The 23,093-nt window shown below is 36.2% G+C and overlaps 1 protein-coding gene across 6 annotated transcripts in view; it reads left to right on the top strand.

The window, feature by feature from the left end:
• The window catches only part of SKAP2 (src kinase associated phosphoprotein 2), a 238,025-nt gene that overhangs the window by 11,605 nt on the left and 203,327 nt on the right, over positions 1-23,093 (top strand). For all 6 annotated transcript variants that reach the window (XM_049641633.1, XM_049641636.1, XM_049641635.1 and 3 more), the window contains exon 4: positions 7,596-7,703. In XM_049641633.1, the coding sequence (XP_049497590.1) occupies positions 7,596-7,703 (108 nt within the window). The remainder of the gene's footprint in view (positions 1-7,595; positions 7,704-23,093) is intronic.

Below are 23,093 nucleotides of genomic sequence, written 5' to 3'. Positions count from 1 at the left end.
GAGAGAGAGAGAGAGAGAGAGAGAGAGCGAGCATGTGCACAAGTGGGGGAGGGACAGAGAGAGAGGGAGACATAGAATCCAAAGCAGGCTCCAGGCTCTGAGCTGTCAGCACAGATCCCGGTGCGGGGCTTGAACTCACAAACCAGGAGATCATGGCCTAAGCCAAAGTCGGATGCTTAACCAACTGAGCCACCTAGTTGCCCCAGAAATCTTTAACATTATTAAATAAAGAAAAGAGCAGGAAAATCCTCTTCCCTACAAATACGTACTTCTTTGTATTCTACAACCAGTCTTCAACTGTGGGCTTAATCATACTGCATTTTGCTTAGTTGAATATAGAAATAATGAATTTATACATTCTTATTATAACTTTTATACAGGGCAGTGTTTATAGAGGAATACTAGATTTCAGATTCTGTATTAGACATATTTTGTCCTGGTGATTATTTATTAAACTCTCATTGTGACTTAATTATTTGTACATTAACAAATTTTAAGCTAAGAAAGCATGATAATGAAGTCATTGTGTAACTATATGATTCAATAATAGGGTAGGAGCTTGTTCAGATGTATAGATATTACTGAGATATAGTCTTTGTTTCTAAAGAGAATGGAAATTTGTACAGTATTTGATAGAAAGTGAAAAATGAGCCTAGAATAAGAGTTCAAATAACACAGAATTCAGAGATTCCCCATAACCATTTTTCTCTAAGTCATTTATAGTTTAATATTCCTATATTGAGTTAACTAATCACCAGGAGTGCCTGCTTAAAAGTAAGCCTGTGGATAAATTAGGTGTATACCTTGGAGAAATACGAGATGCTGAGTCATTTTATGCCGTTATACCTTCAAAGTATATTCAGCTTTGTTCTAAAAACTATTCCTGTAGTTAGGAGTCGCAAAGTTAGTACTTAATAGTTGCAAAGTATTCAAGATACATTTTTTTAAAATAGGAAGTTATTAATTATCAGATCTCTATATAAATTCATCTAAGTGTATTTCGATATTGCTACTTTTTAAAAAAATTTTTAAAAAATGTTTATTTATTTTTGTGAGACAGAGGAAGAGCATGAACGGGGGAGGGGCAGAGAGAGAGGGAGACACAGAATCCGAAGCAGGCTCCCAGCTCTGAGCTGTCAGCACAGAGCCTGATGCAGGGCTCGAACTCACGAACCGAACTGCGAGATCATGACCTAAGCTGAAGTTGGACACTTAACCGACTGAGCCACCCAGGCGCCCCCACTTTTCTTTTTGCTTCTACATTTCCATTTGGGGTTTTGGGCTATCTTCATCCAAGGAGACCTGGGCAGAATTCCTTTTGGCTGTTTTCCTGCTGTCTCTCTCTCTCTCTCTCTCTCTCTCTCTCAGGTCAATATGGGGTCACAATGAAGTAAACAGAGGCTGTTTTCCTCCTTTTCACTGTTATATTCCTATTGATTTCAGCTATTTTATCTTTTCAAAATGGCAGTTAAGTACCATTTTAATATCATTAATGGAAGCAAAAGGGACCAGGTGAACAGTTCTTAAATAAAATGAATTAATTCAGAGTTATTCATTTCTATTAAGCGAATTAGTGAATTATTAGCTTGTCTAGTATACACAGATGTTTGTCACCCTTCCTCCCTCCCTCCCCCCTCCTTAGGTGGTAGGTGCTGTAGGTGCTACCCCCTCATCCTGAGATTTCACAGTGCAGAATTTACAGTTCAGTGTTTTTCAATCCTTGAGCTAGTTGAATTGATACAACTGTTCAAACACTGAGCTGCAGAGATCTTAGAGGATTTAAAAAGAAGTATTTCCTTTTTTTTTGTGGGGGGAGAATAATTTGTACTTGTAGAAACTTATTTTATTATAGTGGCTCCTAGATATTGAAGCTTGTTCATTAATTTTCTATTTGCTGTTTATATTCATTTTCGAAGCAAGCTGTTGTCTAAAGACTTCTGTTTTTATTTCTTTAATTTATTAAGGGTTCCTTATTTTATCTCCTTATATATTTAACTACCCAAGTGTAGACTCTCTCTCTCTTTTTTTAAACTTATTTATTTTGAAAGAGACAGTGCAAATGGGGGAGGGGCAGAGAGAGAGGGAGAGAGGCAGAATCCCAGGCTTGAACTCATGAAACCGTGAGATCATGACCTGAGCTGAAATCAAGAGTCGGAAGCCTAACCGACTGAGCCAGCCAGGTGTCCTTAGATTCTCTTTTCAGGAGGTCTGATAAATTGTGACTTGAGAGTAAATTATCAGTTGATTTTCTAAATTCATGTATTTTACTTATATGTAAGAAAGATTTGAATGTAAGCAACCAGAACCCATCTTGCTTTGCCTGTTCCCTAGTATTTGAAATTTTGCCTACTCTATCTAGAGTAGAGAGCTCCTTCTTATAGCCTTCAAATATCATACATGATGGACTAACTATCCCTAGTTTCCTATTCTTAGTTGCAATATAGCCTGATAGTATAGAGTGTATGCCTGAATTTAGGCTTTGTGCGCTAAAATTGTGCTACTTTTAGAATTATTTTAGAATAAGATTACAATCATTTTAGAATATTCCTGTCATATAACATGGTCTTAAATCTCTTAAATGTGACCTGAAGTAATTATTTTTGTAATGAAAATATATTACTAATTGAGTAAAGGCTGTTATTGACTGGAGTATAAGACAGCATTTTCTTTTTTTTTTTTTTTAAATAAAAGTTTATATATTTTGAGAGAGAGTGACAATGGAGGGGCAGAAAGAGAAGGAGAGAGAGAGAATCCTAGGCAGGCTCTGTGCTGCCAGTGTGGAGCCTGACATGGGGCTCTATCTTATCAACCGTGAGATCATGATCTGAGTGGAAACCAAGAGTCAGATGCTTCACCAACTGAGCCACCCAGGTGCCGCTAAATCAGAATTTTCTAATATGTATTAGGTGTATGATAAAAATAAGTTTCACTTGTATCTTGCCCTTATATTAGTCTTTTTTTTTTACTCCAGTGATGATGTAGGTACAATTCATTTCTTTACAGATTGATTAAGATAATATGAAGGTACCTATGTGTGACACATAAGAGACAGTCAATAAATATTATATTAATGTGTATTCTCAGATTCAACTTAATTTCTCAAGAAGATTTAAGTAAATCTTGTTTTATAATTCAGTTTTCAAGTAATTTTTGAGGAAATTATAAAATACTAAAAGAAGGGCAAGCATATTAACATGAGACAAATGTTTCAAGATAATATTTTCAAATTTGTAAAATATTAGTGTCTGTAGCTTAAAAATGTGAATATATTGCTTTCAGTTCCTTTTAAATGCCATAGCTAAAAAGCTCTCATTTTCTTCCTTATTTTTCCTCTAATTAAAAAAATCGCGTAATAGATTTTGTCCTTGAGACTTCATTGATATTGTTAAATATGCATAGATTTACTTAGCTATTTCCTTTGGCCTCATTTGTATTAAGTTTATTAATGGACTAAAGTGCTTTTTTAAATAGTAAGCCTGTCATGTAAGAAGGAATTCATTTCAGTTTGTTGTTATGGAATCCTTAAGAAGAGCAGAAACGTCAAAAGTTTGGATGATGTTTCATTTCCTTTCCTTTCCCCTTTCTAACATAGTTTATGTTTGGTTGAAAGTTATCCCGCTGATGAAATCTGAGCAAATAGCTTGAGTTCTCCCCTGGCGCCCCCCCCCCCCCCCCCCCCCCCCCCCCGCCCATCTCTGGCCTTGTATAAATGTGTTAAATATGTCTGAAATTATGGGGCCTATAGCAGAAGTATATTTCAGAGGTAGTGCTTGTTTTAAAGCTCCTCATATTTGTGCTCTTAAGTCCTCTTATTTTAGGAGAGTTATGAACAGAATCTTCTTACTTGTGGTGACGTACATCTTTCAAAGTCTTAAGACTTAAACTACAGATCCTATTAAGAAATGACAACTTAAATGCTTAATTCTGCCAATGTAGTTGTATATTATTACTTGAGAAATTAATTTGGACAAGTGAACTGAGTAGCGAATTAGAAATTAATTTGTTTTCACTCAAGTAATTTTTCTACTCAAGTTTGTCTTTCATGCTCTAAAGGAAGAATGGCTATCATCTGAGATTTAGGTGTATTAATTATTTATTTTAATATTTAACTGATTGTGTTTAAAATAGGACTGTGTTTGACAAAACAAGCAGTAAATTGGTTAAATCACCTTCAATCGTGGTAGAGATCATGACTCTTTAGTTGCTATTTGGGCTTCGTCTCCAGGCATTTAGGAAAATGTTAATTGATGATGAGTCATAGAAAAAGGAAGGGATAATAGTGATTTGAACTCAACTATTATAAATTTAAAAATGTTTATCAGAGAAATATGCTGCTGTGGTACGATTCAGCTTTGATTTTGCTGTGATATTTAAGTTGCCACTGAAATTATACGAAGGGAAGCCTTGGATCATTGTCTTTTAGACTGTTAACTTTGTATCGTTAATTAAACTTTTAAAAGTTGTGGGATAAATCAAATGGTTTTCTAGGGAAACAAGAAACAGTATTAATGAGCAACAACCCCATAATTATCCTTGTGAGTACAAAACAGGGACACATTCATGTCTCTTCTTTGCGCAATAACTTTTACAAAGAAGTATTTTTAAACTGATCATTAATTTTATGACCACAGAAATGAGATGCAAAATTTATGCTGTTGTCATTGGCACAGGCTCAAGGCACCACTGACATTATGTGTGATTGTAATAGAATGGCTACCAACTAATGATTCTGTAGACATTTCATTTGAGCCTGCTTTTCTTTTAGATGTCTGATTAGGCTGTAATGCTTTCAATTATGTCTGTAAATTGTATTGGATACGTTTACCTGATGCCCATTGTTGCTTTGGAGTTCAGTTTTCTATTACATAAACACAAGTTGAACATTTACCTTTTAATTTATAGAAGACTTTGCAGGTATAGCGGCAAATACTCAGCCCCTGGAGAGAAAACAAAAAAGCTTTGCACTACTCAACAGCGACCCCTGTGTTCAATTACAGGTCCTTGTAATACAGCTCTTTATTGGGTTGGGAAAAAAAAAAAAAACCAATTAGGAAGAAGGAAAAGGGATGGATCATGACTGGAACAACAGTGAAATGAAGAAGACCATTTTGAAAGATGATGTGTCCTTTCAACTTAATGCAGGTTGAAAAGGGAATAACCACAGAGTTTTTTTTTTTTTAACTTTCTGGGTTAATTCAAGGGAGCTTAAAAAGGGGGGAAGGGGGGGGGAGGTAGAAATGAAGCCAGTAGCAATATTTAACTTATTTTGTCTTAGATAAATATAAATCATCACATTGATTACAAAAAACATTTGAAATGAGCTGCAGTCCTTGGAACGGGTAAGCTGAAGACAATTTCATGTTAATATAGACTACAAAACGTTTTTATTTTAAAACAAAAACCACAGAAGTCTTTAGCATGTTAGGAACCAATGTGTATAAATGTTCTGAACTCATATTAAGTATTATTTAATTTATAGCTTTAATGATCTTTTTGCTGTGTGTGTGTGTGTGTGTATATATATATATATATATATATATATATATACAGTTTTACATTGCTGGGTATATATATGTGTGTGTGTGTGTGTATGTGTGTGTGTGTGTGTGCATGTGTGTATGTGTATATTCATGGATATACACATAAAAGCATAAAATGGATATTATTTTAAAAATCTTGATTTTCAAAGCTTTTTAACTTTTAATTTTTTTCTGTGTATTTCCACACAGAGTTTAATAGATTTAAGCCTGAGCATCTGAATCTTTTTCAAAATCACTTCCATGTGTTCATTGGTTTTAATCTTGTATTTTTATATTCATAATAGTGTAATAAGCTACGTACAAGTTAGGGTAGTAATGTATTTGAGGTATCCTGAAACTATTTTGTACACAGCAAGATTTATTTTATAGTTCATGATAGGAAATATCATTAGAAAACTCATACCATAACAGTTCTTACTTTATGAAGAATGTAAGGATACTCCAGCAACTAACAGCAATTGAGAATTTTGTGATCTTTACTACTTTATGTTCCGTGAGCTGTCATTCCATGTCCAAACATATCTTTACTAGCATTTTATTGGGTTCCATCTTCCCTCATATTTGAAATCAGAGCACTCTTCTTTCCGTAAGAGAAATAAGGGATCATTGAATGTTCTGAAAAGTACTTTGAACATTTTGAAAGAAAAAGAAATTAAGATCTAAAGAAAGAATTGTATTTACACATGTTCCTTGGAATTTTATTGGGGGAAGGAACATCACCATACGGTGTGCCTGGGGTGGAATCACCAAAACCTGTAGGATAGTCTCCATTCTGTTCTTAGCGCCTGATGGGAGAGAGCTTTTTCAGGATAAGGATGATGAATGCCGGCGAAATGCCAGAATTATAGAGAAATAGGAACATTGATTTTTTAAAAATTACTTTGACAGTATTTTGAAAAGGGCTGCTAGTTCCTCTACCAAAGATATGGTGAAAAATAGGGTGCTACCCATTAAGTGGGTATCAGAGGATACAGATATTTTTGGGGGGAGACTCGTAGCTCTTTAATCTGGATCTGCTTAGCGACTATGTTCTAAGAGGAATACTGTATGTAGGTCCTCTAGGATTCCCATGGAGATTTTCATCATGCTTTTTGGGTAATCCTTGAGGTGGCTGGTTTTCTCTTGAGTTGTTAACAGATAATTGATAGGTAGTAAGTCTACTTTTTTTTTTTTTTAACTTTGTTGACTTTTCTTTGGATGTGGTTGAATATGGGTGAAAAATGAGTGCTTATATGTAACTATGTAACCAGGCTAGCAAAGATCTGATACACTCTTTAAAAAAAAAATTCTAAATGAGTATGTGGAAAAAACCCAAACCACAAGATTTTATTGTGGGGATTCAATGACTTCAAGCCAACCAATCCACCTAGGGTTTGGAAATCACATAGAAAATGGCTAGAACATTAAAAAAAAAATGGTAATATATCACTGAATGAGAATTGAAGGTGTCAAATTGTAAATCACTCTGTGTGAACTTACAAGGGTTATATGAGTTTTAAAGTAGTTTTTCCCATAAAGGATTCCTGCTCTTGAAAATGGAACTGAGCATTTTTAATCTACTCTAATGTAACCCTGTGATTTTTCATGAAAAGATAAAATGTTCATCTGGCTTTGAGTTATCAATTTCTCATCATAATTTTTCAAATTATTGAGTAGGTAAATAAAATTAATTTGAATTATTCTTTCTGTTGTGCTTTCCCTTTTGTTGTTGTTGTTTGTTTATTATCATTATTTTGGTTCTGTTTCTTCTTTTGTTTGTTTTGGATACACACTCTGTTTTACCCTGCTTCTACTTTTTTGTATGCATCTTTGTAGAGACCACCATCATTTTGGAACTGGTATCCTTTTGTCCCAGATATAAGCAGTTGTATGCTGACTTTCAAAAACTTGTACTTGATCTAAATTACAGCGATATACGTTAAAATAGGACCTGGTTTTTTACTTTGTTTTTTCATGACAGTGACTAGGTTTAATAGAAAAATTTACCTCCTTTGACACAGTAACATTTCTTAAGGTGGCTAATTTGTAAAAGACTTTTCTCTGATTCTTCTATAGGTGATGCAGAAGATGGGGAAGAATATGATGACCCTTTTGCTGGACCCTCAGACACTATTTCGTTAGCCTCAGAAAGATATGATAAAGATGACGAAGCCCATTCTGAAGGTATGTGATATTTTTCCATCGAATGTACCTCTTGACCTTCCACCACAAGACAATGCAATGCGCAGAGGTGATGGTCTTGTCAGAAAGCACAGAAATTCAGAGGCTTCTGTTAACTTACCTTTACCGGAACCTTTTAAGGAACAGAAGAGCTCTCTCTAGTGGTTTTCCTAAGTATGTAGTTCCTTCTTTTCCTAAGAAATTTCCTTCACTAGAATTTTTAAGAGAGTGTTTACATCATTGTATGAATATTATTAGTAAGTTTGTTGGTTAATTTAATATTATCAGATTCTTGCTTAATTTCATTGTGCTGCTTAATGGCTTCTTGTATTATTTATTTTATAAATAATGAAAAAGGTTTTTGGTCTTTTTTTTTGAAAACTTCATATAAAACGAGTTCATAAAATATTAAATTAATTATTCCTACATTGCTTTCTCACATTAAGACAGGTTTTCATCAAATGCTTCTCTTAATGCACATTTTCATTTTTCTGATTGTCACCTAAAATCTCCCACGTTATGGAGCACTATTATGATGTTTTGCATTAATTGAATTAGTAATAAAGTTGATTGTTTATCTCTTAGTAATTTTGTTAAAACTCACCAAAGTTATGAAACTTCCTTTTAGTATAGCATGTGCTTTCTCTGTTACAGCCAATTGAGTACGTCTGTATTGTAGAGATCTTATAAGGGTGATATATAGTTATAAATTAAGAATGTGTATCGATAAATTAGCCATGCATATTAATTCATGGCACTCAAAGTTTCACATAGACACAGAAATGAATAATGCCTTCTGCCACTGGATGATGATCAAACTGTGCAGTTCCATCTCTAAATACAATTGCTGAATGAAAATATGCTTCCTGCAACAGAGCACTCCACATTTTATGTTATCCAGATTATTCCCTTTGGAAACATAAATTGCTTTTATGAGGTATAAAATTATGTCTATTGCAGAACAGGGATAAGTCAAGTACATGCATAAGTGATAAACATTCTAACCACTGATTCAGAACAACACAATCTTTTTTTTTTCATATTCAGAACTTTGCACAATGTGTAGCAATAATAATCATATCCATTTTATGTTGAATTTTACATTCTGGCAAAAATTTAATTTCTATTTTTAAAGGAAGGTATTTTTTTCTCTTATAGTCCCTATTTTTGAAAAAGATGCATGTTTCTCTTGAGTCACACTTATTATCTGAAACAGAGCATTACCCTTCCTAACCTGATCTTCAAAAGCATTTCTACTAGAAAATGTTTTATAATTGATGAAATAATATTTTCAGGCAAAACAATGAATTATTATTTGAATTGAACTATTTTTCAGACATGTGACAATGATTTGTTTTGCTTCTGTTAAGTGTTGGTAGATAGAAATGAGTGTGTATATGTATATGTATACAGAGACAGAGTATTTCTACTCGAGAGAATATATATACACAAAATGTTCATAGAATATATATGCTCAGAGTTTTAAAAAAATAGCATAAATATTTTGAAGTACAAGGGAGCATTATGTGCTTCTTAAAAAAATTGTAACCTAAGAAATCCAACAATTAAATATCTATGAGAGCCAGTGTTTTGTTAGAAAAGTGAATTGTTATTAAACTATAATGCATTTACATAATTATTATATTTTCTTTATTATGAGTAAATAATTTATCATATGTTTCTTTTCATAACCAAATATATGGGAAATACATTAATAACATGAAAAAGACTTAACTGTTAAAAGATTAAATTATCAAAATTTGAATATTATTTAATAACATTATTATGTATATCATTAACTTTTTGTCAAATATTGGTGCATTTTCATTAGTGTTGATATAAGCAGTTCTTAAGCAGATTGAATGTTTAACTTTTAGTATTATTCATTTTTGGTATATAAAAACACCATATATGGTAGTTTTGTATTTTCTTCTAAGAATATTGTAATTTAAAAACTACCACTTGGACTTTTAATTTCTACTCTGAAATATCATCTAGTCATGTCAGTTTCTCTGCCTTCAACATAGATTTGGTATGTGTGTTCTCTTTTCCTTGCCGAATAAATTTTTCTTCATTATGGGACCTCGGTCTAATGATATATTAATTATAAAAAGATAATGCATTTAACAATAAGTATAACTAAATTAGCACAGGTCACCAAAAGGCCTTTTGTCAAATCAGATTGTTGTTTTGTCCTTTTGACTTTTACCTTATGGTAGGCACTAACAAAGTATCTGAAGTTTGATGGATTATAAACTCTAAACATGATATGTATTTTTCATAATGCTAATGTAATTTTCAAGGTACTGTAAAGGTCAAACCTGCACATCTTTGTGTGCATTCTAAGTCTGTCTTTTCCTTTCATATTTCTTTTTCTCTGTTACTCTGGTTCAAAAGTTCACTCAGTTCCCAAATGGCTACCTAATTTTCCAGTTATTCCCTCAAGCCATATGTGTTTTGGTTTCTTTATGGTTTATTAGGTACTGTAGGAAAGTAGCATAAGTTATATCTTCTAATGAAATTCAAGCACACTTCAGTGATGCTTCGACTTGATTGCTGGTAGCAATTAAATCACAGCCAAGGAGAATAATGCATAATCTCACAAGGTCCAGACACCCTATAGAAATTGAAAGGGGATGAAAACAGAAAACAAAAACAAAGTCTTCAAACCCTGCCAGACACACTGTTTCCAGCCTGCCTTTTTTTTTCTTTCTTTCTTTTTTTTTTTTTTTATTGGCCAACTGCCTGATTGATAGCAAAATCATAACTTGCTGCATGCTAACAGGCAGAGTTCACTTGTAGGTTATTGTGAGCTGATAAAGGGTTAGATGGAGTTTTGATTTTCGCATTGGACCTTGGTACACCAGATTAATGGAATTTCAATGAGAGACTAGAGTAGCCACAGCTTTGTCAGAGAAACAGATGGAGATTCTATAGTCATGTCTACTCATTAATACTAGTTGCCTGAAAGGTGTGCTGCTTCTCTATACAAAAGAGTTGATATAATTGATTTTTGAGTGGTGCATCGAAAAAAAGTATCTTATTGATGACTAGAATTGTAACATAGATGGTGACAGATTTTTGTATAGCTTGTAGCATAAAAATATTGTAGGTTGTAATTTTTTCTTCTCTCGCTTTGGAAGCACTTTTATTTTTATTTTTTTGAGAGGAAATACATTTTAAGACAATAGCAAAAAAGGAGAAAGTGACATGCTCAATTACCTTTTAAGAAAAACAGTAAGAGTCTGTATTTTATTTATACACGATTGTATGACTGCTGTTAGTTTCATTTTGATGTGGTAATATTTATTAAAAAAAAAGCACACTTACTAGAAATTTCATTTTATTAACTTTGTGCCTTTTTTTTTCTGGAAAACTAAAACAATCATAATGGTTTCTAAGCTAGATTGCTGTTAGAAGTTTTATGCTATTGTGTGGCTGGATATACAAAAGTGTTAATATAAATGGGGCATGTCAATAATCAGATAAAATTGGAGAAAATGAAACTCAAAACCTTAAAGAAGAAGATTCCTCATTGTACGCGTTAGGATGCTTTCTTGGGCACTAAGGTAGGAGATGCAGGGTAGCCTTTAGACACTGTGCAATGACTTGGGTTTCCATTTTTCTATTCTCAAATCATTTTTCATTCATTTTCGTCATCTGTGAAAGAAGGCTTCTAACCATGTAGCATTGTGGAAAGTCCCTGAGGTAAGGTGAAAGGATTCGATGAGCTAGAAGACATATATCGGCTGTGCCCATCGATGATAGGTCGAAGAATCCCAGTGGACATTTGTTACAAATCTGATTCAGTCCTAGACCATAATCACTTTGTGGATAAGATTCTGGAACCTCTAGGGTGTGAATATAGGAAGGCTAAAATGAAGCTAAAGGTATAAAACAGTCATCTATTGTCCTGGTATCTTCCTAACTAAAAATTCCCAAGCAACATAGGTTACTGAAAACCGTGGAGATCCTTGCATTGCAAGGACATAGGTTTATATGAAAAAAAATCTTGGTTTAGGAATGGAACTGTTTTTTAAAGCTTGGGGATTAAGAAAAAAGGCTAAGCCTGTCTTGATCATAATTCATAAGAGTAAAGAATGATTTTTTTTTTCTTTTTGGTATACTTTCCTTTAAGAAAATCTAATGTATGAAAATTGGGATTTATAAAACATATAAATCACTTATTCCAAAAGATTGCTTTTAAAAAAGATTATGTCTGGGATGCCTGGAAATAATGAGCTCTCACAATGCATCTAAAACAAGCTTAGATATAAATCCATCTATGTGCACACACACTAAATTTAATGTGTGAATTTATATACATTGCGCACCAAACTTTTGAGGGAGATATCGTTTTGTGTAAAATTAAGTTTAGCACTAATCTGTTCTTGTAAAAGCAAGCAGTAGATGCTTTACTTCTCTCTGGGTTCCAGTAGAATATGAAACAATGTTTAAAACCAGGGAAAAAAGGTTCTTTCCCCACCTTTTTAAAAACATTTTATTTTGGAGTAATCTCTACACCCAACATGGGGCTCAAACTCACACCCCCGAGATCCAAAGTCGTATATGCTCTACTGACTGAGCCAACCAGCCACCCCTCAGAATGTTTCTTTCAATACCTTACCATTAAGAGGAAGAGTTTTTGTACCATAGTATCATGTGATTTTTTTTTTTTTAAATTTAAAGTTTCTTTATTTAGTTTGAGAGAGGCAGAGTGCTAGCAGGGGAAGGGAAGAGAGAAAGAGAGAGAGAGAGAGAGAGAGAGAGAGAGAGAGAGAGAGGTGAGAGATCCCAAGCAGGCTCTGAAGTGTCTGTGCAGAGCCTGAGGCAGGGCTCGAACCCATGAAACTGTGAGATCTTGACCTGAGCCGAAACCAAGAGTCGGATGCTTAACTGACTGAGCCACCCAGATGCCCCAGTATCATGTGATTTTTGATACTTAAATTCATGATTTTAAATTTTATTCTGAGAATTTAGACTAGTTTTGCAATTTGCATATATCTTTGTGTATATAATGTACATTACCGTTGCACTTGAGTTTTTTTGTTTGTTTTTTACTTTTTTGTTATTTTAGTATGCCAGTTGCTAGCTTGTGTGTGTTATGGGAAAATAAGAAAGGTGATTACTTTAGTTCTTTTGTAATGCATATAGCATAGTTTCAAGTACTTTGGTAGAAGTGAGGAGGGATTATAGTTTGGGGAAATGATAAAAAGTAGAAAAACATTTAAGACTCAGGATATTTATTGTGTGATTGCAAATATAAAGTGCACAGATGTGAAATATTTTCATGATACAAAGGTATATCTAAGTAAATAAAAACACAATCATCTTTCTAAGTTTTATGCCAGGGAATGGGAAAATACATCAAAATAAAATGGGCCCATAAGACTATAACAAAGTGGACGAGATCAGAAAGATTGGGAAGGTAGGAAGACTCAACATAATCAAAAGTGACACACCTTTAATACAGCAAATTAGCAGGTATTTACACAGTATATGAAGAAGGGTGCAAGATACCTGGACAGGGCAATGGGAAATTCAAAGATAAATAAGACAGCGTTTCTGTTTTCAAGATATATGTAATCTGGATGGAAGGAGAAGACAGTCACCTAAAATAAGGTGGTAATTAGCAAGCTAAGTTTCTAGTAAGGCAGATTCCAAAAACAGTTAACTAATGTGTGTTACACTGTTCAATTGATTTGGTTAGTACCTAAGCAAAAAGCTGGTTTCATTGTTTTTCCTCTCTAATTTGTTGACTAAGTCAGTCCTATATCTTGACATCATATTGAATAAACCAAAGCATAAACTTTATGCCTATATTCTGAGAGGTTGTGGAGTGGATTGTGGAGGGGAGGGCCTTTTATTCAAGTGAGTTTTGTATGGTTCCTGAAGTTTGCTGGAGAGAAAGTGGGAAAAGATGCTGAAAACGTTTGGAGCAGAAGTCCGAAAATCAGGTTTTCATCAGTAACTGCGTGTTCTTAGGGACAATGCCTTAACCCGAGGAAGTTTGAGTCCCACTCACAGATCTTTAGGTGTCAGCACCAGGCCAGTGGTAAAGATGTTTTTGGCTGCTGCAGAGCACCGTATCTCTTAAGACTTAGTTGCATAACAGGCTTTTCTTTCTTGCCGTGTGTATGTGGATTTGGCCTGCAGTCTTTGAATTTGGAGAAGTTGCAATATGGGGCTTCCTGCTTTCAGTTGTGTCTCCTGTTTGTAACCTGAACTAAACGGTGTATTTAGAGTTTTGAAATTGAGAAGCAAAATTCTTTAAGACAGTGGACTGACGGGGTGCCTGGCTGACTGAGTGGATAGAGCATGTGACTCTTGATCTTAGGGCTGTAAGTTCGAGCCCCACAATGGACGAAGAGATTAGTTAAAAACAAAATCTTAAACAACAAAAAAAGTCAGTGGACTGATCAATTGGATTTTAGAGGAAGCCATGCTTGCCTTCACAGGATTCCAAAGGGAGCTGCCTTCCTCTGAAACAATACCTTAAAGGTGGCTGTGCTGGTAGCTGGGGCAGCATCTTCAAGGAAGGAATGAGTTAGTATTTATTGAGAAATTAGTCTGGCTCTGAACTAGATTCTTTCATGTACATTACTTCTTTAATTGGCTCAGAACGACACTATGAGGGAGACATTGTCCCTATTGTAGAAACTGAGACTAGTAAGGTTTAGGTCTCTTGACCAGAACATCCAACTAACTCATAAGTAGCAAACTTCAACTTCTTTGGGCCTTCTATGCCATGCTGCTTAAAGAATTAGACTAGTTTGGAGCACCGGGGTAGCTCAGTCAGTTAAGCGTCCAACTTTGGCTCAGGTCATGATCTCACAGCTCGTGAGTTCGAGCCCTGCATCGGGCTCTGTGCTGACAGCTCAGAGCCTGGAACCTGCTTTGTGTCTCCCTCTCTCTCTCTGCCCCTTCCCTGCTTGTATGTTCTCTCTCTCTTTCTCTTAAAAAATAAGTAAATATTTAAAAAAAAACACAGAATGAGACTAGTTTTCTAATCACGAGAGACATGCATATGATTGAAAAAGAGCAGAAGGATATTCAATAAGAGTGAAAGCCTTCTTATTCACCCCTCCCTGACCTGTCTGTTCTCTAGAGGTAGCTAGTTACTTGTTACAGTTTCTTCTGTGGTTACCTTAATAACTCCGGATACTCTCTACTTCTGTAGTATAATATAGAAGTATACTCACTTGATCAACCTTAAACAGTATCTCTTGACTCCCTTTATGATGGGTGATTCCTCAAACCTCTTCTCCTACTTCTTGTTGTGTTTGCTTTTGACTTAATGATGTTCTTACTTTGTAAAGTGCCAACCTCAGACAGTGCCTATTGACTCTTTGTTATAAAATATGAGGAAACTTGAGCGCCTAGCCTTTCTGCCATCTCCCTTCTCGCTCTTCAATTCTAATTTTCATAATGAAATTATTTTTGCATTGTTAAAATCCATAGCATTTATATTTGACTCTGTGAGTTGACTGCACTTTGTCTACGAGTTAGGTTTTAAACGTTGGTCCTTTTCCTTCCTGCTAATGCTTTTTCTCAAATGTCTGAGATCCTTGGTTATTGATTCATGTTTATGAGTGAAGGACCCAGTCAGATAGTGTAGGTAGCTTGTGTGGGGCTTCTTTGCTTTTGCATGTCTATTATCCTGCAAGGCTTTGCTTTGCTTTGCTTTGCTTTGCTTTGCTTTTCTTTTCTTTTCTTTTCTTTTCTTTTCTTTTCTTTTCTTTTCTTTTCTTTTTTTAATGTTTATTTATTTTTGAGAGAGAGAGAGAGCACGCCAGGGAGGAGAAGAGAGAGAGGGAAACACAGAATCCAAAGCAGGCTCCAGGCTCTGAGCTGTTAGCACAGAGCCTGGAGTGGGGTTCGAGCACACAAACTGAGAGATCATAACCTGAGCCGAAGTCGTTCGCTTAACCGACTGAGCCACCCAGGCACCCCTCTTTTGAATGGGAGGTTGTAAGTAAGGTGGGCAAGGCTTGACTCTAGGCAGCTTGCTGCAAGGCTCTTAGGAGCAGACGGGCAGACCCGGATTCCCACAGTTGTCAAAATAAGGAGGACGTTCTCAGGGGAAAGTGGAATGCTTTTCTTTAATTCCTAGTGACGGGCTTTTAACCCTTCCATTCTTTTTTAGTGTTGGGGTGTGGGCAGTCTGGAACTGTCTGAAGCTCTGCTCACTCAGCTCCAGTACCCTTCCCAGGAACCTTCCTCCGGAGCTGGTGTGCTTTGTTTAGAGGGTGGAGTTCAGAGTCTGGATGCAAATGCCTTAATTGCTGGCTGCTTTTGAGGACAGACCTGGTGGTTCTACCTGCTTTGATTACAGTTCTTTAACGAGTGGCCCTCTTCACCATCCCATAATGCAGCTTGTAGCATTTCTGCGGCTCCTTTGCAGAGCTAGCACTTACTCTCCTTAGCATCCTCCGGGACTCTGGTTCCTCTACCGTGACTCCCTTACTCTTGTCTCATCTGCCTTTCAGTTGCTAGGAATTACTCAACATTTTTGATCCACCGAAGATACTGTTTCTTGACTACCGGTGCTATTAAGGTTTTATTCTTTTTTAAAAGTTTTTTAATTTTTATGATTTTAAAAACTTATTTTGAGAGAGAGTGAGCACGCACACAAGCAGGGGAGGGGCAGAGAGAGAGGGAGAGAGAGGACCCCCTGAGGCTCTGCGCTGCCAGCCTAGAGCCTGATGCCGGTTTCAAGCCCACGAACTGTGAGATCATAACCTGAGCTGAAATCAAGAGTTGGCCACTTAACTAACTGAGCCACCCAGGTGCCCCGAGGTTCTATTCTTTAAAAACAAACAAAAATAATTTCATGGGGGACTTTTAGGAGGAAAGGTGGGTGCTGTCTGTGTTCCTTTTCTAATAACATCAAGAGGCTGCTTTGTCCTAAAACATCTTCACAGTTGATCTGCTGGAATCATTCCTTGGGGAAGAAGTATGCTCCCTGGCTGCAGGTCAAAGGTAGTCCAGAAAGTATCAGTCAGACCTCAGATACAGTTACTTTGAGTGTTAGCTTTCTAGAAGAACCTAGATGCTGTAAGCAGTGGAGAAGCATTATCCCTTTCCCTAAAAGAATTGTAATCTTATCGTGGGTACAATACGTATAAATCTAATATCTGGAAGCAACTTTATCAGCTCTGTTCCAACACAGAAATGTGTGACATTGACACTAATGCTAGGAGCTAAGAAAAGGAAGACGCTGTTGCAAGGTGGTCTCGATGAATCGTGTTTGATGGAACGAAATCGGAGTTTGAACCAGAACTTAACAAGGATAGATAGAGTTTTAACTAGTCAAGAGTGGGGGAGAGAATGTTTTTCGGATAAGCTGAGGAAGTGATGACAATAGGAAGTGGGACGGGAAAGCAGTGTAGTTTGAGGCACTGTGCAAAGACCAGCAGGGCTTAGAAAGTTAGAAGAGGTCTGGGAGATGAGGCTGGACAAGAGTGGCACATTATAAGCATTGGCTCTCTTCTCTCTTTGGGTTCTAATTTGTCTGCTGACCGAGTTCCTCTGGCTAAGGCACTACCTTTGTGAATTTCTTTCTACTTCTTTACAAAGATGTCCGTTATTTTAGGCCAAGGAGAACTTAATTATCGAGGATTGTAAATGGTGTCATAAGGAGTTGAATGAGTAGGCAAAATGAGCATCCATTTTAGACTTGTTGAGCAAGAGAATATTAATGATGAAAAGGTTTTTTGTTTGTTTGTTTTTGAGAGAGAGTGAGTATGGGAGAGGGCAGGGAGGGTCAGAAGGGAGAGAGTGAATCTTTTTTTTTTTTTTTTTCATTTTTTTAATTGCTTATTTAGTTTTGAGAGAGAGAGAGAAAACCAGGGAAGGGCAGAGAGAGAGAGAGAGAGAGAGAGAGAGAGAGAGAGAGAATCTGAAACAGGCTCTAGGCTTTGAGCTGTCAGCATGGAGCCTGATGCAGGTGTTGAACTCACTAACTGTGAGATCATGACCTGAGCCAAAGTCAGACGCTTAACCAACTGAGCCACCCAGGTGCCGACAGAGAGAGAGAGAGAAAGAGAGAGAAAGGTATCTCACGATCCTGGGCTTGATCTATTGACCCTGAGATCATGACCTGAGCCAAAATCAAGAGTCAGATGCTTAACCAACTGAGCCACCTAGGCACCCCTATGATGAAAAGTATTTTAGAAATGTTCAGCTAGTTGGAGGATATAGACGGGTTGCAGGGATGAAAACCTGTGGTCTGTGTGGTAAAAAAGATCTTTCCATTAGGTCCGATGTGAAATGAAGAGACTAGACCAGGATAGTGAAACTGGGAAGGTAAAGATACACTTGAGAGAGAATGGAGAGAACTTGGTAAGTGGATATGTGTAGAATTTTAAACAGAAAGAAGCCAAAGATAGTTACAAAATTCTAAATAGGATGACTAGAAGAATTGGCTGAGATATGAACATTGGGAGAAGAACAGATTGGGAGGAAGTTACAAAGGTTGGTGAGTTTGGGTTTGAACAGGTGAGTTTGAAGTACCAGTGAACATCCAGACTGCCTGGTACTTAGCTACATCCATGGGACTTGAACTTCAGTGAGCCTTAGCTTGCCCTTCTCATCCTAGTTTCGTTCTTTTGGGGGCAGATAAGGGATGAGACATACCCAGTCATCCTAAAACGAAGTGTAGTAAGTAGTTGAGAACAGCTTCTATGCTCATACTGTCTGGGTTAAAATACTGGCTCTTCATTACTTAACTTTGTGACCTCCAGCAAAATTGTTCAACCGATTTGAGTTTCCTCATCTGAGAAACTGGGGATTGTCACGCCAGGCTCTGTGCTGACAGCTCAGAGCCTGAGCCTGCTTCGAATATCGTGTCTCCCTCCCTTTCTGCCCCTCCCTGGCTTGCACTCTGCCTGTCCACAGTAAACAAACATTAAAAAAAAAAATTGTTTAAAAGCCTTTCTGGGTCTATTTAAAAAAAAATGAAAAAAGAAACTGGGAATAGTAACACCACCCATATCCTATGGCCGCTGTGAGGGTGAAATGGGTAAAGCGTAGACTGAGCTTAGAATACTGCGTGGCCCACCGTAAAGACATATTACATGCAAGGTATTATTGCTGTCCAGCCTATTTACCTAAGGATTGCCTTAGATCAAGGTTTCTTTCTGTGTTTGACACAGCAGTGTGCCTGAGGTGGTGTCCAGGTTTTGTACTGTTTAACTCCTATGTTTCACGGGCTAAGCTGGATCTTGGAGGATTTGCAGCCGGAAGTTTTAGGGATTCACAATAGGTGATCACTTTTTAAATGGAGTACGCTGCGTTGGAAAGTGTTACTAGTTAAGTTTTCCGTAATAAACTGATCATGCCTTTGTTCAGAACCATTCTGCCTCTCTGTGCCTCAACTTTTCTCTATCGAGGAAACAATGAGAATGTGAGAATAAAGAAATTTTGTGCCTGGGAGAATTGTGTGGATAAGCATCAGGAGCCCATGGGAGGAGTCCCTCATTTTATATGTGAACTCAATAGTCAGTGACTAGAAAGCTTGCAAACTTTTGAAACGATTTGAGTGAATTTGAGCTATGTTCGAAGATTCATGAAACTACACGTGGAAAAAAAGCGAGGGGAAAAGTGGCCTGATGTTAATAGGAAACAAGGGGGTACCAATCCGTGTCTCATTCTCATTTTAGAGTCAAATGGGATAATGTTAAAGACAATAACAGGTCCAAACAGAAGGAGTACACACAACTCAGATGCAGGGCTGGAACGTCATTAAGAGCAAATAAATGGTCTGTTAATAGAGGAGATTAAGGCAAAAACGGTTTCTTAAATTTTTACAAAGATTAAACATGGGATGCACTCTTTGGTATCTGCTTACCAAAATATTTTTTCAAAACAGAATAGTCATCAGGGCACTTGCTCCAGACTTCAGGGAAAATGGGATACACGTGCTGTAGATTTAAAAACAATATAGATACTATTAAAGAAAAGGTCTCTGCAAGGAAGGTGTCAGAATCAACTTGAGTAAATTATTTTTTTGAGGAGCTTTTTTCTTACATATGAGTAGTGCCTTGCAGTATAGAATTGGGGGTAAGATTGAAGCAATTCTTTTATTAAGCCTCCTAAAATTATGGCTTTTGAGAATGTATACAGTTATGAGGTTAAAAGGGATGACTCTGTTATAGAGTCCATCAACAGTTTGGGGGCAGTCTAGGGTTCTTAAAGTGTTCTTTTTTAAAGAATTAATACAGTGAACGAATCGAGGGTTGCTGGAGGGGTTAGGGTGGGGGTTAAATGGGTGACAGGCATTAAGGAGAGCTCTTTTTGGGATGAGCACTGGGTGCCATATGTAAGAGATGAATCACTGGGCTCTACTCCTGAAGCCAAGACTACACTGTATGTTAACTAACTTGAGTTTAAATTAAAAAGTATTAATCTTATTGGGGTATAATTAACATAACCATAGAATTTACCCATTAAAGTATACAATTCATTAGTTTACAAAAAAATTTTTTTTAATGTTTATTTATTTTTGAGGGGGAGAGAGATAGAGTGTGAGCAGGGGAAGGGCAGAGAGAGAGGGAGACATAGAATCCGAAGCAGGCTCCAGGCTCTGAGCTGTCAGCACAGAGTCCGACGCGGGGCTCGAACTCAGAAGCTGTGAGATCATGGCCTGAGCTGAAGTCGGATGCCCAACTGACTGAGCCACCTAGGCACCCCTACAATTCAGTGGTTTTAAATAAATTCACAGAGTTGCGCAAGAAGCATCAGTCTACCAATCAATTTTAGAACATTTTTATTTTCGCAAAAAAGAAAGCCAATTTCTCTAAGCAGATACTCCCCATTTCCCCCCTCTCTTTTTACACCCCATGAGCCTAAGCAATCGCAAATCTACTTTCTGTCTTTATAGCTTTGCCTAATTGGGACGTTTTATTTAAATGGAACCACAAAATATGTGGCCTTTTGTGCCTGGCTTCTTTTACTTAGTGTAATGTCTTCGAAATTCATCCATGTGGTAGCATATGTCAATACTTCATTCTGTTTTATAGACTGATAATGCTTCAGTTGTATGGACCCACCATATTTTGTTTGTCCATTCATCAGTTGATAGACTTTTGAGTTGTTTCTTCTTTTTAGCTTTCATTAACAATGCTGCTGTGAACATATGTGTATAGGTTTTTATGTGAAGGAATATGTTTTCATTTCTCTTAGAGTGAAATTGCTGTGTCATATGTTAACTCTAAGTTTCACTTTTCGTGATATTGTCAAACTGTATACCAAAGTGCTATGCCATTTTGTGTTCCCACCAGCAGTGTGAGAAGGTTTCCATCTCTCCACAACCTCTTCAACACTTGTTATTGTCTGTCTTTCTTTTAGTCATCCTAGTAGGTATTAGGTGATGTCTCATGATGGTTTTGATTTGCATTTCTATGATGACTAATGATGTTGCTCATCTTTTCACGGACTTATTGGCCATTTTTATATCTTCTTCAGACAATGCCTACTCAAAGCCTTTTCTCATTTCTCAATGAGGCTGTCTTTTTATTAAGTTCTAAGAGTTCTTTATATATTCTAGCTACCAGTCTTTTATTAGATATATGACTTGTGAATATTTTCTCCAGTTCTGTGGGTTGTCAGTTTCACTTTCTTGAGGGTGTCCTTTGAAGCACAAAAGTTTTAAATTTTGATGAAGTCTGTTTTGTCTATTTTTTCTTCTGTTGCCTGTGCTTTTGGTGTCATATTTAAGAAGTCTTTACCTAACTACAGATTCTTAAGGGGTTCTTAACTCACGGCTAAGTTATTTCTTAAAATACTGAGCTCTTTTACTCTAAGAGTTATGAGATTAATGTGCTAGTTAGAACAGGGACATATTCTAGCTCACCTATAATGTTATTGTTGCTTAGTGCATATTTTAAAAATTGTGCAAATGGCAAAAAGTAATTTTCTTGCTGTGACTTTTCAGCTCAGTGCTCTCTTGAATTCTGTAGCCTTTAGCATCCTTTAAAAAAAGAATCTTTGCTTTGTGTTGTTACATATGATATCACTCCTCTCATTTCTAATCATAAATACTTATTGTATTCCATATATAAGTGTATAATCAAATGGATCTTTCATGTCGGTTTCACTTTAACAAATTATTTCAGGGAACATGTAGTCAAAGTAGATTATTTTGTTCATTTTATGCTTTTTGATGATTTTCTGGGCTTTTCAATGTACAGTTATAGTGGTGAGATCTAAGCAGTGCTGGTATCCTTGCTAGAAAAATGATTGCTCTTTTTGACTTTCAAAAAGAAAGTTGATTTGTTTCTTTGAATTCATTTCTTCTCCTTTGTAAGGATTCATCCCCCTTCCCCCACCCCCCACTCCATTTGTCAGTCACCAAACTGAGCAGTCTTGCCAGATTAAGGGAACTGAGACACAAGGAAGCTATGTGAGTTATCTCAGTAATGCTACTTAATGTGTGGTCTGCAGACCGGTCTGGGTCTCTGATCTATTTGTTACTGGTCTGCAACAACATAAGTACAGAAGTTGAGAGTAAGCACTGAGAAATATTCATAGTATTTTGACATTCTGCATTAACCACATATATGGCCATTATTTTTTCCTAGTAATTCATATTACACCACACACACACACACACACACACACATTATTTCCTGGTAATTCATATTTTATATGTATATACCTATATATGTGTGTATATAATTTATCATGTTTTGGGAAGAAAAACTCTTCCCCTCAGCTAGAATCATTGATCTAGAATCAGAGAGAGAATGAATTACATTGGTCTAGGACTCTTTACTTCTGATTTTTGGTTGTTTTTTCAGGAGCCCTATATCTTTCTCTGTATCTTCATCTGTTTAGTCATAGTCGTGTTTAATTTAAATATTAGATTCATTTTCATGATGGAGAAATTTTAGGAATTCTAATTCCATATATCTTGTCAAATATACTTTTAAGTTCTAATGTCATCATCAGCTATTTAATTTTATTTTTTCATGTGAAAGTCCTGAGAGCAGTGTCCAAGTTTGGGTGTTATGAACCAATGGCACAGCCTCAAAGCTTTTCATTTGGAATAACTAGAGAAAAGGTTAATGTAATTTGAATACCATCTAGTGCTTTTCCATGCCTAAAAAGCAGAAACAGATAGTGTTATCTTGAAGACTCTGTCAGAATAGTAATTTCATCTCAGAGATGTATTTTTGCGTCATTTTGTTTAAATGGTTTTAAAAGCCTCTCACTTTTTAATAGCAGCTATAAGGTTTACTATTTTGGACATGCCTCTCACTTTCTTTAACACCAATTGAAGTTAATAAAAATAATATTTTAATATAAAAAATAGTAAAATTCTTACCATGGGGACAAAGAAATACATATATATTTCTTTCATTAATAAGGACTTGTTTTGGTTATTGGTAT

The sequence above is a fragment of the Panthera uncia genome, chromosome A2 (genome assembly GCF_023721935.1).
Source record: "Panthera uncia isolate 11264 chromosome A2, Puncia_PCG_1.0, whole genome shotgun sequence".
Lineage (NCBI taxonomy): Eukaryota > Metazoa > Chordata > Mammalia > Carnivora > Felidae > Panthera > Panthera uncia.
This window is presented reverse-complemented; position numbering and strand designations above follow the sequence as displayed.